This window comes from Salmo salar, chromosome ssa01 (assembly GCF_905237065.1).
Source record: "Salmo salar chromosome ssa01, Ssal_v3.1, whole genome shotgun sequence".
In the NCBI taxonomy this organism is placed as follows: Eukaryota; Metazoa; Chordata; class Actinopteri; order Salmoniformes; family Salmonidae; genus Salmo; species Salmo salar.
Window position 1 is genome coordinate 161,507,439 of NC_059442.1, and position 15,429 is coordinate 161,522,867.

Consider the following 15,429-nt stretch of genomic DNA (forward strand, 5'->3'; position numbering starts at 1 on the left):
CCCCTTCCATGGAGAAACCTCTACCTCGTACCCCTGCACATTGACTCAGTACCGGTACTCCATCTATATAGCCTCGTTATTGTTATTTATTGTGGTACTATTTTCTCTTTTTTTAACTATGCATTGTTATGAAGGGGATTGTAAGTAAGCTTTTCACAGTAAAGTCTACACCTGTTGTATTCAGCATATATGACAAATGACATTTGATTGATTTGATTTTAAACATCAATAGAATAGCACCACTGCAGAGAAAATCAATAAAGGTTACAGAAGGGCAGGCGGGTCACACAAACAAAGGAGTACTTGATGAGAGTGCATTCTTAAAGGGACAAGATAACTACAATAAAAAGAAGCACCCTGACACTATTTTGGTAAACAGCTGAGGGATGAGGCTGGAGAAATGTAACCACTCATAGACAGAGCTACAGATGCAAAGAGTGACCATCCATTATATACAAATTGTAGTTTCAACAATGCTTTGAGGTTTTACAACATGTGTTTACAATTACAACGCAGAGAACACATTATGCATTACCACAGTGAATTATTGTAATGTTTATTTATGTGTCAATTAATCCCATAAGGGATGAGTTGCCAATTGGAGATTTGACACGAAAATAAAATTGCATTAATTAATTAATTCATACAGAGCATATTTGGGGTTCTGAGAGAGTACAATTGATGAACTTCCCTCATGAGGCATTTAGAAGATATATTTTCAATGATTAATGGGTATATATATATATATATATATATATCATTCATTTAAAAGTAAAAAAATGTATGCAGATTGTTTTCACATTTGATCACCTTGTGTTACTCATTATGTACTGCATTTGAGAGATTCAGAGGACTCAAATACACATTCAGCGGATACACATTCACTTTGTACACAGTTGTGAGCTATAGTTCTGCATGACGATACAGAATGGCACTGGATAGGGAAAGGGAAGGGGGATACCTAGTCAGTTGTACAACTGAATGCCTTCAAGGGCCTCCCTGTGGCTCAGTTGGTAGAGCATGGTGTTCGCAACACCAGCATGCTGTGTGCAACGCCAGGGTTGTGGGTTCGATTCCCACAGGGGGCCAGTTAAAAAAAAAAATGCATGAAATGAAATGTATGTATTCACTACTGTAAGTCGCTCTGGATAAGAGCGTCTGCTAAATGACTAAAAATGTAAATGTAAAAACTGAAATGTGTCTTCCGCATTTAACCCAACCCCTCTGGACCGGGAAAGGTGCAGGGGGCTGCCTTAAATCGACACAGTAGCGAGACCAGAGGAATATCACCATCTATCCGAGGAAAAGGTCTGTGCTACATTACAACACAAGGGTTAGGGAGTTTTAAAAAGTATCCCTATGAGCAAAAGACTGAAAAGATGTTGTTTGGGTTGAAATTCATTTTTTTATGTCTTGTAATCACTGGAGTTTTTCCCCCCAACACAGGTAACCAGAAACTACAATTAGGACTCAACACCAGATGGTGCCAGTTAGACTACTGCAACTCCAATCCCTCACCAGACAAAATGTAATTTACCACAGTGAACCATTATACTCAGGTTGTAATTAAAATTGAATCTATTTGTTAAATTACAATTTCACAAGTAGAAGCACGACACACACACACACACACACACACACACACACACACACACACACACACACACACACACACACACACACACACGACAGATTGGATCTCTGTGCTGAATATATTCTAGTGAAATTAGGAGTCTTCCACTTACCCATCCCATCGCTCGGTTCAGAATGGAGACCGTGGTCTGCATAGAAGCCTGGGAAGAGAGATGGACTTTTGACTTTCACACTATGAGTTTGGTAACATTTCTCCAGCTCCATTCCTCAGCTTTGTAGCAACCTAAGTAGCTAGGCTGTTAGGCAGAAACACAAATTCAGTGGATTTAAAATTCTGAGAGAGTAGGAAAAAAATGTTTATTTTATATAGCACTTTTCATTAAATATAGAATCTTAAAGTCACTAGAATGTTTGGTGTTTAAAGATATTCTGTTCCAAGATTGATTTGTACTTTAATTGTTTTGATCTCTACTAAATCAAAGGCAATACTATCATTGTTACAGTGCGGTTTAGGCTATAATATCCAATATAAAATTGAGCAACACAAGAAATGGTCACTACAAAGCTATCAAGTAAACTTAGAAGTCTTATGTTGTGCGAATCAAATAGGACAGTGTGTGTGTGTGTGTGTGTGGTCACACTATCAGCCATCCTGCTTCATCATCACATACATTATGTTCTGCAATAGGCTCTCTACCTCCCTAACTCCTTTCTCTTTATTCCGACACACGTTTGCCCATCACTCACAAAAATCTCTGTCAAAGAATCTCTCACACACGCACGCGCCAAACCCCCACAGAGACACACAGCCATGGCCCTCCCCCACCTGGGTAGCAGGGTTAACTGAGTGCTGTCAAGGGAGACCCTGTTGAAAAGAAGAGCCCATCCCTCATAAGTTTCTTGCCCTCTGGGCCCCCTCCGGGCCCCCTCTGCCCCCTCTCCACCCAAAACCTTGTTTGTATTTGGGCTTATACCCTGCTGAGCAGAGGGCGCCTGGGTCCCGAGCTGGACCTCTGCGCATCAGAATGGAAGCGCGCACACACACAAACTCTCTCCCTCCAAAAAAACATCTGCCTAATCCTCTTGTTCCTCACTCTAGGGAAACACCGGAGCCTTTGTCCTCCTCCTTTTGTTGTGTTTAGTTTCCTTTTGGTCTAATGTCGCCATGCGGCCCGCTCCCCCTTTTGGTCTAATGTCACCACGCGGCCCGCTCCCCCTTTTGGTCTAATGTCGCCACGCGTCCCCCGCTCCCCCTTTTGGTCTAATGTCGCCACGTGTCCCCCGCTCCCCCTTGGTGGTCTAATGTCGCCACGCGTCCCCCGCTCCCCCTTTTGGTCTAATGTCGCCACGTGTCCCCCGCTCCCCCTTTTGGTCTAATGTTGCCACGCGTCCCCCTGCTCCACCTTGGTGGTCTAATGTCGCCACGCGTCCCCCGCTCCCCCTTTTGGTCTAATGTCGCCACGCGTCTCCCGCCCCCTTTTGGTCTAATGTCGCCACGCGTCCCCGCTCCCCCTTTTGGTCTAATGTCGCCACGCGTCCCCGCCCCCCTTTTGGTCTAATGTCGCCACGCGGTCCCCGCTCCCCCTTTTGGTCTAATGTTGCCACGCGTCTCCCGCTCCCCCTTGGTGGTCTAATGTCGCCACGCGTCCCCCGGTCCCCCTTGGTGGTCTAATGTCGCCACGCGTCTCCCGCTCCCCCTTGGTGGTCTAATGTCGCCACGCGACCTCCGCTCCCCCTTGGTGGTCTAATGTCGCCACGCGACCTCCGCTCCCCCTTGGTGGTCTAATGTCGCCGCGCGTCCGCCGCTCCCCCTTTTGGTCTAATGTCGCCACGCGTCCCCGCTCCCCCTTTTGGTCTAATGTTGCCACGCGTCCTCCGCTCCCCCTTTTGGTCTAATGTCGCCACGCGTCCCCCGCTCCCCCTTTTGGTCTAATGTCGCCACGCGGTCCCCGCTCCCCCTTTTGGTCTAATGTCGCCACGCGGTCCCCGCTCCCCCTTTTGGTCTAATGTCGCCACGCGTCCCCGCTCCCCCTTGGTGGTCTAATGTCGCCACGCGTCCCCCGCTCCCCCTTGGTGGTCTAATGTCGCCACGCGTCCCCCGCTCCCCCTTGGTGGTCTAATGTCGCCACGCGACCTCCGCTCCCCCTTGGTGGTCTAATGTCGCCACGCGTCACCCGCTCCCCCCTTTTGGTCTAATGTTGCCACGCGTCTCCGCTCCCCCTTGGCGGTCTAATGTCACCACGCGTCCCCCGCTCCCCCTTGGTGGTCTAATGTCACCACGCGTCCTCCGCTCCCCCTTGGTGGTCTAATGTCCCCACGCGTCCCCCGCTCCCCCTTTTGGTCTAATGTCGCCACGCGTCCCCCGCTCCCCCTTTTGGTCTAATGTCGCCACGCGTCACCCGCTCCCCCTTTTGGTCTAATGTCGCCACGCGTCCCCCGCTCCCCCTTGGTGGGCTGATGTCGCCAAGCATGACCCGCTCCCCCTTGGTGGTGGCTCTCTGACTCATGACAGAAACACTAAAAGATGCTGATTAAGTAAGGCTGACAGTTAATTCTGCTATGTGTCTCTTGATTGTCTTTGAGAGAAGATGACCTACCGGGCTTCTATTTTGCTATTAAGGTTTAGCTGACGTCCACTCTGGAGGGAAGATTTTGTGCAGAATCTAGAATTTGCTGACAGCTCCTGTTCGTCCAGTCATGGCTTTCAGATTCCTGTGATAACGTTAGCCCTATTCATCAATGTGCGGATTCAATTTAACTCAAGAAAATAATGTTTAAACTAAAAGGAACTGGATGTCCTACTGTCAAAGAGTATACTTTTTTAAAACACAATATTTAAGTACGGGCCATATAAAACTGAAACAAATGTGAAGTCAAAATGTACAAACTAAACAAAGTGTGGATAAACTGTAAATACTAGTGAACAACCTAGGGGGGAAACAGGGGGGGTAAAAAGAGTCGTGAAACAAATTTAAATGAATGAGAACCAAAAATATGACATTCAATGTTACTGCTCATGTACTTCCACAAACCAAGAAAATAACGAATTTCTATTTTGTTACTCCGGGTGTAATATTCTACAGTACAGAAGGGGGAAAACTATAAAAATACAACGAGGAAACACAGCATTGAAAGACAGCCAATAGGGGTATACAGTTAGCCTTCACTTGAGAGAAAACGTTGAAAAGGGAAAAAAGGGAGCGAGGGACAACAAAAGAGGTCAAAATGAACTGCCATGACAGTTTTCCACCTCTACTTCCGAGGCCCATCTATCCTTTGTCGTTCATCTATTCTCCTGTTCCAATGGATTGAGTCCCTCAAGATCTCCAGTTTATATCCCTTCTACCTCCGCCAACATCTTCTATGGGGCTTGGCAATGGATAAAAAACCAGTAGAAAGACATAGCAACTGACAAAACAATAAACCATGACAAGGAACGCCGGTTGAGACCACGCTCAACAAACTCTGTTGTGGAAAACTATACCATTGTCGCATTTTACAGAGAAACTGAAAAACAAATGGACAAAAGTCAGTATGATTGAGCACAGATACCTAGGAAAAAGACATCTCTCTCTTCATCAAATCTCTACCACAATGAGTACAACCAGCTCTTACTAACAGACCATCATAATGCAAGGCACGTTTTCCATTCTCTATTCTACTCAAACACATCAAATATACACCTATTCCAGTTTATAAGTCAGATTGTGTAAAATAAACATTTGGAAAACCATGAAAAGCTAATTGACAAATATAACTTATGGATTTAAATCATGCATTCATTTGTTTATACCATTTGTCCAGACCATGTACAACTTGTATCCAACACCAGAGTTACCCATGGCCAATTAAATAAACCTGCATGACCATATATATATATATTGCAAGTGCAGATGGATGATATATATATATATATATATCATCCATCTGCACTTGCAATACTTATGTGTTTTTAGTGCCAGTCTGGTTAAGAGGTAGTGCTACAGACTTTCTGGACCACACATCCATCCAAAAGCTCAATCAACTGGTCCTCTCTTACATGCACCACTTTCTATCCAACCCTCCTAATTACAATTTATCTCCAATCTTCACCATTGTCTGAAAAACGTATTGTTTTTAATACGGAAAGGACAGAACTAATTACGCAACTAACATTTTTTGGGGTTGAAAATGGGCTTTCTTAAAATCCCCTTCAACCACAGTGCTTATCAGAGTGGATGTTGTTCTCCATCTCCAGAGAGAGGACACAGACTCACCCATCATGATGACTTCCTGTCAGTGCGGCTGGCTCCTCAAGACTCCCTCCAACACCATCTGCACTCAACACTGAATAGTGAACACTGCCTCTCTGTCTAGCTGGGTCTGCCCTGCCTACTCACATAATCAGTCATTCACTCACTAACTCCAATTGACTCCAATCATCAGTCAGGCAGGATCTTCTGTCTCGGGTGATGGGGGTGATGGAGACCCCCTTCCCATGCGCACACACACACACCAGCTGCCCGTTTCTAAGCAGACACGTGCCGGCTGCCCCCCGACACACTCCAACGGACAGCAGCATATGTTCTTTCAGGAAAACGCGCGCAAGACACACACAGAGTTCCAAAAGAAGACACACACATAAAGCAGAGAGCAACCGACAAATAATCTTATTGACTTCAGCAGTGCAACTCTCTTCCTTGAAAAAGGTTGAGACTAAACACAAGACAACATAATACATGTTTCTGACCAATACACAGATAGCAGAGGACAAAATTAAAAATTAAAAATGATAAACCTCAAGGTTTTTGCTTGTTTTCTGGCACAGAATTTATTATGTTTTCTCTATGCATCACAAATGTGAGTGTTGCCATCTAACACCACCAAGTGATGCCGAAACATTGGTGTTTTCACCAACTAATGGGAGTTTACATGAGCTCCCGAGTGGCGCTGTGGTCTAAGGCACTGCATCTCCGTGTTAGAGGTGTGACTACAGACCCTGGTTTGAATCCAGGCTGTATCACATCCAGCCGTGATTGGGAGTCCCATAGGGAGGCGCACAATTAGCCCAGCGTCGTCCGGGTTTGGCCATCATTGTAAATAAGAATTTGTTCTTAACTGACATGCCTACTTAAAAAAAAGGTTAAATAAAACTTTTTTTAAAATTTTTATTACATATAGAGCAGCCATTGGCCCTTTTGAAGGATCTCGGATATATATATATATATATATATACACAAACAAACACACACAGTTGAAGTCGGAAGTATACATACACTTAGGTTGGAGTCATTAAAACTTGTTTTTCAACCACTCCACAAATTTCTTGTTAACAAACTATAGTTTAGGAAAGTCGGTTAGGACATCTACATTGAGCATGACACAAGTAATTTTTCCAACAATTGTTTACAGACAGATTATTTCACAAAAAAATTCACTGATTGACAATTCCAGTGGGTCAGAAGTTCACATAACTAAGTTGACTGTGCCTTTAAACAGCTTGGAAAATTCCAGAAAATGATGTCATGGCTTTAGAAGCCTCTGATAGGCTAATTGACATCATTTGAGTCAATTGGAGCTGTACCTGTATCTCAAGGCCGACCTTCAAACTCAGTGCCTCATACCTCTCAGGAAGTAGATGCGTTCTGTCTCCGAGAGATGAACGTTCTCTGGTGCGAAAAGTGCAAATCAATCCCAGAACAAAATCAAAGGACCTTGTGAAGATGCTGGAGGAAACAGGTACAAAATTATCAATTTCCACAGTAAAATGAGTTAGGTTATCGACATAACCTGAAAGTCCTCTCAGCAAGGAAGAAGCCACTGCTCCAAAACCACCATAAAAAGCCAGACTACGGTTTGCAACTGCACATGGAGACAAAGATTGTACTTTTTGGAGAAATGTCCTCTAGTCTGATGAAACAAAAATAGAACTGTTTGGCCATAATGACCATCAATATGTTTGGAGGAAAAAGGGGGAGGCTTGCAAGCCAAAGAACCCCATCCCAACCGTGAAGCACGGGGTGGCAGCATCATGTTGTAGGGGTGCTTTGCTGCAGGAGGGACTGGTGCACTTCACAAAACAGTTGGCATCATGAGGCAGGAAAATTATGTGGATATATCGAAGCAACATCTCAAGACATCAGTCAGAAAGTTGAAGCTTGGTCGCAAATGGGTCTTCCAAATGGACAATGACCCCAAGCATACTTCCAAAGTTGTGGCACAATGGCTTAAGGACAACAAAGTCAAGGTATTGGAGTGGCCATCACAAAGCCCTGACCTCAAGCCTATAGAAACTATGTGGGCAGAACTGAAAAAGCGTGTGCGAGCAAGGAGTCCTACAAGCCTGACTCAGTTACACCAGCTCTGTCAGAAGGAATGGGCCAAAATTCACCCAACTTGTGGGAAGCTTGTGGAAGGCTACCCAAAACGTTTGACCCAAGTTAAACAATTTAAAGGCAATGCTACCAAATACTAATTGAGTGAATGTAAACTTCTGACCCACTGGGAATGTGATTAAAGAAATAAAAGCTGAAATAAATCTCTCTACTATTATTCTGGCATTCGATGTTCTTAAAATAAAGTGGTGAGCCTAACTGGCCTAAAACAGGTAATTTTTACAAGGATTAAATGTCAGGAATTGTGAAAAACTGAGTTTAAATGTATTTGGCTAAGGTGTATGTAAACTTCCTACTTCAACTGTACACACACACAGTCAAAAGTTTGGACACTCATGCAAGGGTTTTTCTTTATTTTTACTATTTTCTACATTGTATAATAATAGTGAAGACATCAAAACTATGAATTAACACATATTGAATCATGCAGAGACCCCAAAAAGTGTTAAATCAAAATATATTTTAGATTCTTCAAAGTAGCCACCCTTTGCCTTGATGACAGCTTTACACACTCTTGGCATTTTCTCAACCAGCTTCAACTGTAATGCTTTTCTAACAGTCTTGAAGGAGTTCCCACATATGCTGAGCTCTCGTTGGCTGCTTTTCCCTCACACTGCGGTCCAACTCATCACAAACCATCTCAATTGGGTTTAGGTCGGGTGATTGTGGAGGCCAGGTCATCTAATGCAGTACTCCATCACTCTCCTTCTTGGTCAAATAGCCCTTACACAGCCTGGAGGTGTGTTGGGTCATTGTGTTGTTGAAAAACAAATGGTAGTGGGACTAAGCGCAAACCAGATAGGATGGAGTATCGCTGCAGAATGTTGTGGTAGCAATGCTGGTTAAGTGTGCCTTGCATTCTAAATAAAATCACAGACAGTGTCACCAGCAAAGCACCATCACACCTCCTCCTCCATGCTTCACGGTGGGAACTACACATGTGGAAATCATCCATTGACCTACTCTGCGTATCACAAAGACACAGCAGTTGGAACCAACATTTTCAAATGTGGACTCCTCAGACCAAAGGACAGATTCCCACTGGTCTAATGTCCATTGCTGGTGTTTTTTAGCCCAAGCAAGTCTCTTCTTCTTATTGGTGTCCTTTAGTTGGGGTTTCTTTGTAGCATTCGACCATGAAGGCCTGATTCACGTCTCCTCTGAACAGTTGATGTTGAGATGTGTCTGTTACTTGAACTCTGAAGCATTTATTTGTGCTACCATTTCTGAGGCTAGTAACTCTAATGAACTTATCCTCTGCAACAAAGGTAACTCTGGGTCTTCCTTTCCTGTGGCGGTCCTCATTTGCCTGTTTGATCATAGCGCTTGATGGTTTTTGCGACTGCACTTGAAGAAACTTGAAAAGTTCTTGAAATTTTCCGGATTGACTGACCGTCATGTGTTCAATCGGGTTCAAGTCCGGGCTCTGGCTGGGCCACTCAAGGACATTCAGAAACTTGTCCCGAAGCCACTCCTGCATTGTCTTGGCTGTGCGCTTAGGGTTGTTGTCCTGTTGGAAGGTGAACCATCGCCCCGGTCTGAGGTCCTGAGCACTCTGGAGCAGGTTTTCATCAAGGATCTCTGTGTACTTTGCTCCATTCATATTTCCCTTGATCCTGACTAGTCTCCCAGTCCCTGCAGCATAAAAACATCCCCACAGCATGATGCCGCCACCACCATGGTTCACCGTAGAGATAGTGCCAGGTTTCCACCAGACTTAACTCCTGGTATTCAGGCCAAAGAGTTCAATCTTGGTTTCATCAGACCAGAAAATCTTGTTTCTCATGGTCAGAGTCTTTAGTTGCGATTTGGAAAACTCTAAGGGGGCTGTCATGTGCCTTTTATTGAGGAGTGGCTTCCGTCTGGCCACTACCATAAAGGCCTGATTGGTGGCATGCTGCAGAGATGGTTGTCCTTCTGTTCTCCCATCTCCACAGAGGAACTCTAGAGCTCTGTCAGAGTGACCATTGGGTTCTTGGTCACCTCCCTGACCAAGGCCCTTCTCCCTTGATTGCCCAGTTTTGCAGTTCCAAACTTCTTCCATATAAGAATGGAGGAGGCCACTGTGTTCTTCTTGGGGACCTTCAATACTGCAGACATTGACCTCTACGGACAATTCCTTCAACCTCACGGCTTAGTTTTTGCTCTGACATGCACTGTCAACTGTGGGACCTTATATAGACAGGTGTATGCCTTTCCAAATCATGTCCAATCAATTTAATTTACCACAGGTGGACTCCTATCAACTTGTAGAAACATCAAGGATGATCAATGGAAACAGGATGCACCTGAGCTGAATTTTGATTCTCATAGCAAAGGGTCTGAATACTTATGTATTTCTGTTTTTAATACATTTGTCCATTTCTAAATACCTGTTTCCACTTTGTCATATGGGGTACTGTGTGTAGATTGATGAGGAAAAAAATCATATTTAATCAATTTTAGAATAGGGCTGTAACGTAACAAAATGTGGGAAAAGGGAAGGGGTCAGAATACTTTCCAAATGCACTGTATATTTCATTTTGGGGAAGCTCAGTCGAGGTCTCAACTTTCAAATTAGAATTGTAGAATACACAACGTGCAATTACAAAATGTGAATCCCAAGTGTTTCTCTTGTTATGTCAGTCACTGATAGTCACTCAATCAGGCCATGTCACCCAACAAGTTATTTTACCGACCAGCTATCTAAACTTAATAATCCTGGTCGAATGCATGTGTGGGTACGCAGACCTGCGAGCAACTACAGCCCCTCATAATGAAAACAGATTTTTTTGTGGTCCCCACCCCCATCAAAGTTGGCCATCCCTGATATAAAGTGTGCAACTATTTTTATAGCCTACAGCTAACTCTCCGTTAGTCAGCACCTCTACTAACTTTTTGAGATGTGCGCCAGCTCATGCTTTTCACTAATCTAACACCATCTCCAGCACCACCCAGCTCCAGCACCACCCAGCTCCAGCACCACCCAGCTCCTACTCCAATTATGCACTAATAGTGCCTCCCACTGGAACCAAGAACAACCAGTACATTGGATAGAGATATGACAGAATCAACATACCATAACCCCCTCATAACATTCAGCATAAGATGAATTAAGTATGACTTAATCTAATCTAGTTAGTATACTGCTTGTGTTTAAGTTATCACTTCTCAGTTCATTTAGTGACTGGGGCAGGTTCCCCTTTCTCATTGACCTTGGAGGGTCTACTCTTGGACTACAGACGTCCCTAGCCATGAGGACCTCACACAACAAAGTACGTAACTCAGTCTGTCTTTCACCTTTGACACACACACACACGCACGCACGCACAGTTATAGAGAGATCATCCTCACTGCATGTAACAAGTGTCGAGCGGGACTATCCCTCTCTGGTGGCAGGCATGGACAGGGCGGTCTGTGGTGCCCCTCTGTCGACCAAGCGGAACAGAGACCATCTGGGCCATGCTGTGTGTGTGTGTCTGTGTATGTGCACCTTTGTGAGTGCTTGCAACATAGCTTAAAAAGTCCAATGCAGCCATTAAAGCCATGTTGTTTGACTGCTGGTGAACAAACCATTGATAAAAGGAGGAAATAAGGGTGCATTTCAAAAGTATTCAAAAAATGGCTTTCAAAGCCAAGAAGACATGCCTTTTCCCTCCAAGGGACTAACAGCTGCTCCTCAAAGCTCAGAAAGCCTGAGGATTTCACCAACATCAGAGGAGCAAGCAGCTCATTCAAGATCCAGCTAGCCATTCAATTTCACCTGATCCAGAACAATCACTTCAACTATCCAGGTCATTAAAAAGACCAAAGAGCAGACCCCTTAGTCAGCCCCCAGCCCCCTCAGTCAGCCCCCAGCCCTCTCAGTCAGCCCCCAACCTCCTCAGTCAGCCCCCAGCCCCCTCAGTCAGCCCCCAGCCCCCTCAGTCAGCCCCCTCAGTCAGCCTCCAAACCTCCTCAGTCAGCCCCCTCAGTCAGCCCCATCAGTCAATTTCCAGCCCCCTCAGTCAGCCTCCAAACCCCCCTCAGTCAGCCCCCTCAGTCAGCCTCCAAACCCCCTCAGTCAGCCTCCAGCCCCCTCAGTCAGCCCCCTCAGTCAGCCCCCTCAGTCAGCCCCCTCAGTCAGCCCCCTCAGTCAGCCCCCTCAGTCAGCCCCCTCAGTCAGCCTGCAAACCCCCCCTCAGTCAGCCTGCAAACCCCCCTCAGTCAGCCCCGTCAGTCAGCCTCCAAACCCCCTCAGTCAGCCTCCAAACCTCCTCAGTCAGCCCGTCTCCAAACCCCCTCAGTCAATTTCCAGCCCCCACAGTCAGCCTCCAAACCCCCCTCAGTCAGTCCCCTCAGTCAGCCTCCAAACCTCCTCAGTCAGCCCCCCTCAGTCAATTTCCAGCACCCTCAGTCAGCCTCCAAGCCCCCTCAGTCAGCCCCCTCAATCAGCCTCCAAACCCCCTCAGTCAGCCCCCTCAGTCAGCATCCAGCTCCCTCAGTCAGCCTCCAAACCCCCTCAGTCAGCCCCCTCAATCAGCCTCCAAACCCCCTCAGTCAGCATCCAGCCCCCTCAGTCAGCCCCCTCAGTCAGCATCCAGCCCCCTCAGTCAGACTCCAGCCCCCCTCAGTCAGACTCCAGCCCCCCCTCAGTCAGACTCCAGCCCCCCCAGTCAGCCTCCAGGCTCTAACCAATCTCCAACCAAATTCCAAAAAAACTACATTTCATCCAACCTCCCTCCCCAGACAGAAACCAGATAGAGGCATGTCCAGAAAAACCTTGGGTTTCCGGATGGGAAAGTCAGTGTGACCCTGTGTGTGTGTCCCTGTGTGTGTGTGTCCCTGTGTGTGTGTGTGTGTCCCTGTGCGTGTGTGTGTGTGTGTGTGACCCTGTGTGTGTGTGTGTGTGTGTGTGTGACCCTGTGTGTGTGTGTGTGTGTGTGACCCTGTGTGTGTGTGTGTGTGTGTGTGACCCTGTGTGTGTGTGTGTGTGTGTGTGTGTGTGTGACCCTGTGTGTGTGTGTGTGTGTGTGTGACCCTGTGTGTGTGTGTGTGTGTGTGTGTGTCCCTGTGTGTGTGTGTGCGTGTCCCTGTGTGTGTGTGTGTGTGTGTGTGTGTCCCTGTGTGTGTCCCTGTGCGTGTGTGTGCGTGTCCCTGTGTGTGTGTGTGTGTGTGCGTCCCTGTGTGTGTCCCTGTGTGTGTGTGTCCGTGTCCCTGTGTGTGTGTGTCCCTGTGTGTGTGTGTGTGTGTGTGTGTGTGTGTGTGTGTGTGTATCCCTGTGTGTCCGTGTCCCTGTGTGTCCGTGTCCATGTGTGTGTGTGTCCCTGTGTGTGTGTGTCCGTGTCCCTGTGTGTCCGTGTCCCTGTGTGTCCGTGTCCCTGTGTGTGTGTGTGTATCCCTGTGTGTCCGTGTCCCTGTGTGTCCGTGTCCCTGTGTGTCCGTGTCCCTGTGTGTGTGTGTGTGTCCCTGTGTATACGTGTCCCTGTGTGTGTGTCCCTGTGTGTGTCCCTGTGTGTCCCTGTGTATACGTGTCCCTGTGTGTGTGTCCCTGTGTGTGTCCCTGTGTGTCCCTGTGTGTGTGTCCCTGTGTGTGTGTGTGTGTGTGTGTGTGTCCCTGTGTGTGTGTGTGTATCCCTGTGTGTGTCCCTGTGTGTGTGTGTGTCTCCCTGTGTGTGTCCCTGTGTGTGTGTGTGTGTGTCCCTGTGTGTGTGTGTGTGTGTGTGTGTGTGTGTGTGTGTGTGTGTGTGTGTGTGTGTCCCTGTGTGTCCGTGTCCCTGTGTGTCCGTGTCCCTGTGTGTCCGTGTCCCTGTGTGTGTGTGTGTGTGTGTGTGTGTGTGTGTGTATCCCTGTGTGTCCGTGTCCCTGTGTGTCCGTGTCCCTGTGTGTCCGTGTCCCTGTGTGTGTGTGTGTGTGTCCCTGTGTATGCGTGTCCCTGTGTGTGTGTCCCTGTGTGTGTGTCCCTGTGTGTGTCCCTGTGTGTGTCCCTGTGTGTGTGTGTCCCTGTGTGTGTGTGTGTGTGTGTGTGTCCCTGTGTGCCTGTGTGTGTGTGTGTGTGTGTGTATCCCTGTGTGTGTCCCTTGTGTGTGTGTGTGTGTGTGTGTGTGTGTGTCCCTGTGTGTGTGTGTGTGTCCCTGTGTGTGTGTGTGTGTGTGCCCTGTGTGTGTCCCTGTGTGTGTGTGTGTGTGTCCCTGTGTGTGTGTGTCCCTGTGTGTGTGTGTGTGTGTGTCCCTGTGTGTGTGTGTGTGTGTCCCTGTGTGTGCCTGTGTGTGTGTGTCCCTGTGTGTGTGTGTGTGTGTGTGTGTGTGTGTGTGTGTGTGTGTGTGTGTGTGTGTGTGTCCCTGTGTGTGTGTCCCTGTGTGTCCTGTGTGTGTCCCTGTGTGTGTCCTGTGTGTGTGTGTGTGTGTGTCCCTGTGTGTGTGTGTCCCTGTGTGTGTGTGTGTGTCCCTGTGTGTGTGTGTCCCTGTGTGTGTGTGTCCCTGTGTGTGTGTGTGTCCCTGTGTGTGTGTGTGTCCCTGTGTGTGTGTGTGTGTGTCCCTGTGTGTGTGTGGTGTGTGTCCCTGTGTGTGTGTGTGTGTGTGTGTGTGTTGTGTCCCTGTGTGTGTGTGTGTGTGTGTGTGTGTGTGTGTGTGTGTGTGTGTGTGTGTGTCCCTATGTGTGTGTCCCTGTGTGTGTGTGTCCCTGTGTGTGTGTGTGTCCCTGTGTGTGTGTGTGTCCCTGTGTGTGTGTGTGTGTGTGTCCCTGTGTGTGTGTGTGTGTGTGTCCCTGTGTGTGTGTGTGTGTGTGTCCCTGTGTGTGTGTGTGTGTGTCCCTGTGTGTGTGTGTGTCCCTGTGTGTGTGTGTGTCCCTGTGTGTGTGTCCCTGTGTGTGTGTCCCTTGTGTGTGTGTGTGTGTGTGTGTGTGTGTCCCTGTGTGTGTGTGTGTCCCTGTGTGTCCCTGTGTGTGTGTGTGTGTGTGTGTGTGTGTGTGTGTGTGTGTGTCCCTGTGTGTGTGTCCCTGTGTGTGTGTGTGTGTGTCCCTGTGTGTGTGTGTGCGTGTGTGTGTGTGTGTGTCCCTGTGTGTGTGTGTGTCCCTGTGTGTGTGTCCCTGTGTGTGTGTGTCCCTGTGTGTGTGTGTGTCCCGTGTGTGTGTGTGTCCCTGTGTGTGTGTGTGTGTCCCTGTGTGTGTGTGTGTGTGTGTGTCCCTGTGTGTGTGTCCCTGTGTGTGTGTCCCTGTGTGTGTGTGTGTGTCCCTGTGTGTGTGTGTGTGTGTCCCTGTGTGTGTGTGTCCCTGTGTGTGTCCCTGTGTGTGTGTGTGTGTGTGTGTGTCCCTGTGTGTGTGTGTGTGTCCCTGTGTGTGTGTGTGTGTGTCCCTGTGTGTGTGTGTGTGTGTGTTTCCCTGTGTGTGTGTGTGTCTGTGTGTGTGTCCCTGTGTGTGTGTGTGTGTGTGTGTGTCCCTGTGTGTGTGTGTCCCTGTGTGTGTGTGTGTGTGTCCCTGTGTGTGTGTGTGTCCCTGTGTGTGTGTG

At 47.4% G+C, this 15,429-nt stretch overlaps 1 protein-coding gene and 1 non-coding gene across 6 annotated transcripts in view; one reads left to right on the forward strand and one right to left on the reverse strand.

Annotated features, from left to right (window-relative positions):
* Positions 1 to 15,429, reverse strand: part of LOC106570966 (nuclear receptor subfamily 6 group A member 1-A) — a 185,257-nt gene that overhangs the window by 135,660 nt on the left and 34,168 nt on the right. For 3 of the 5 annotated variants that reach the window (XM_014143591.2, XM_014143586.2, XM_014143607.2), the window contains exon 2: positions 1,746 to 1,793. The exons of the other annotated variants lie outside the window; for them this stretch is intronic. In XM_014143591.2, the coding sequence (XP_013999066.2) occupies positions 1,746 to 1,793 (48 nt within the window). The remainder of the gene's footprint in view (positions 1 to 1,745; positions 1,794 to 15,429) is intronic. 5 annotated transcript variants of the gene reach the window in all.
* On the forward strand, positions 994 to 1,088 carry trnaa-cgc (transfer RNA alanine (anticodon CGC)). Its single transcript has 2 exons — positions 994 to 1,032; positions 1,053 to 1,088. It is a non-coding gene; the product is annotated as a tRNA-Ala (tRNA).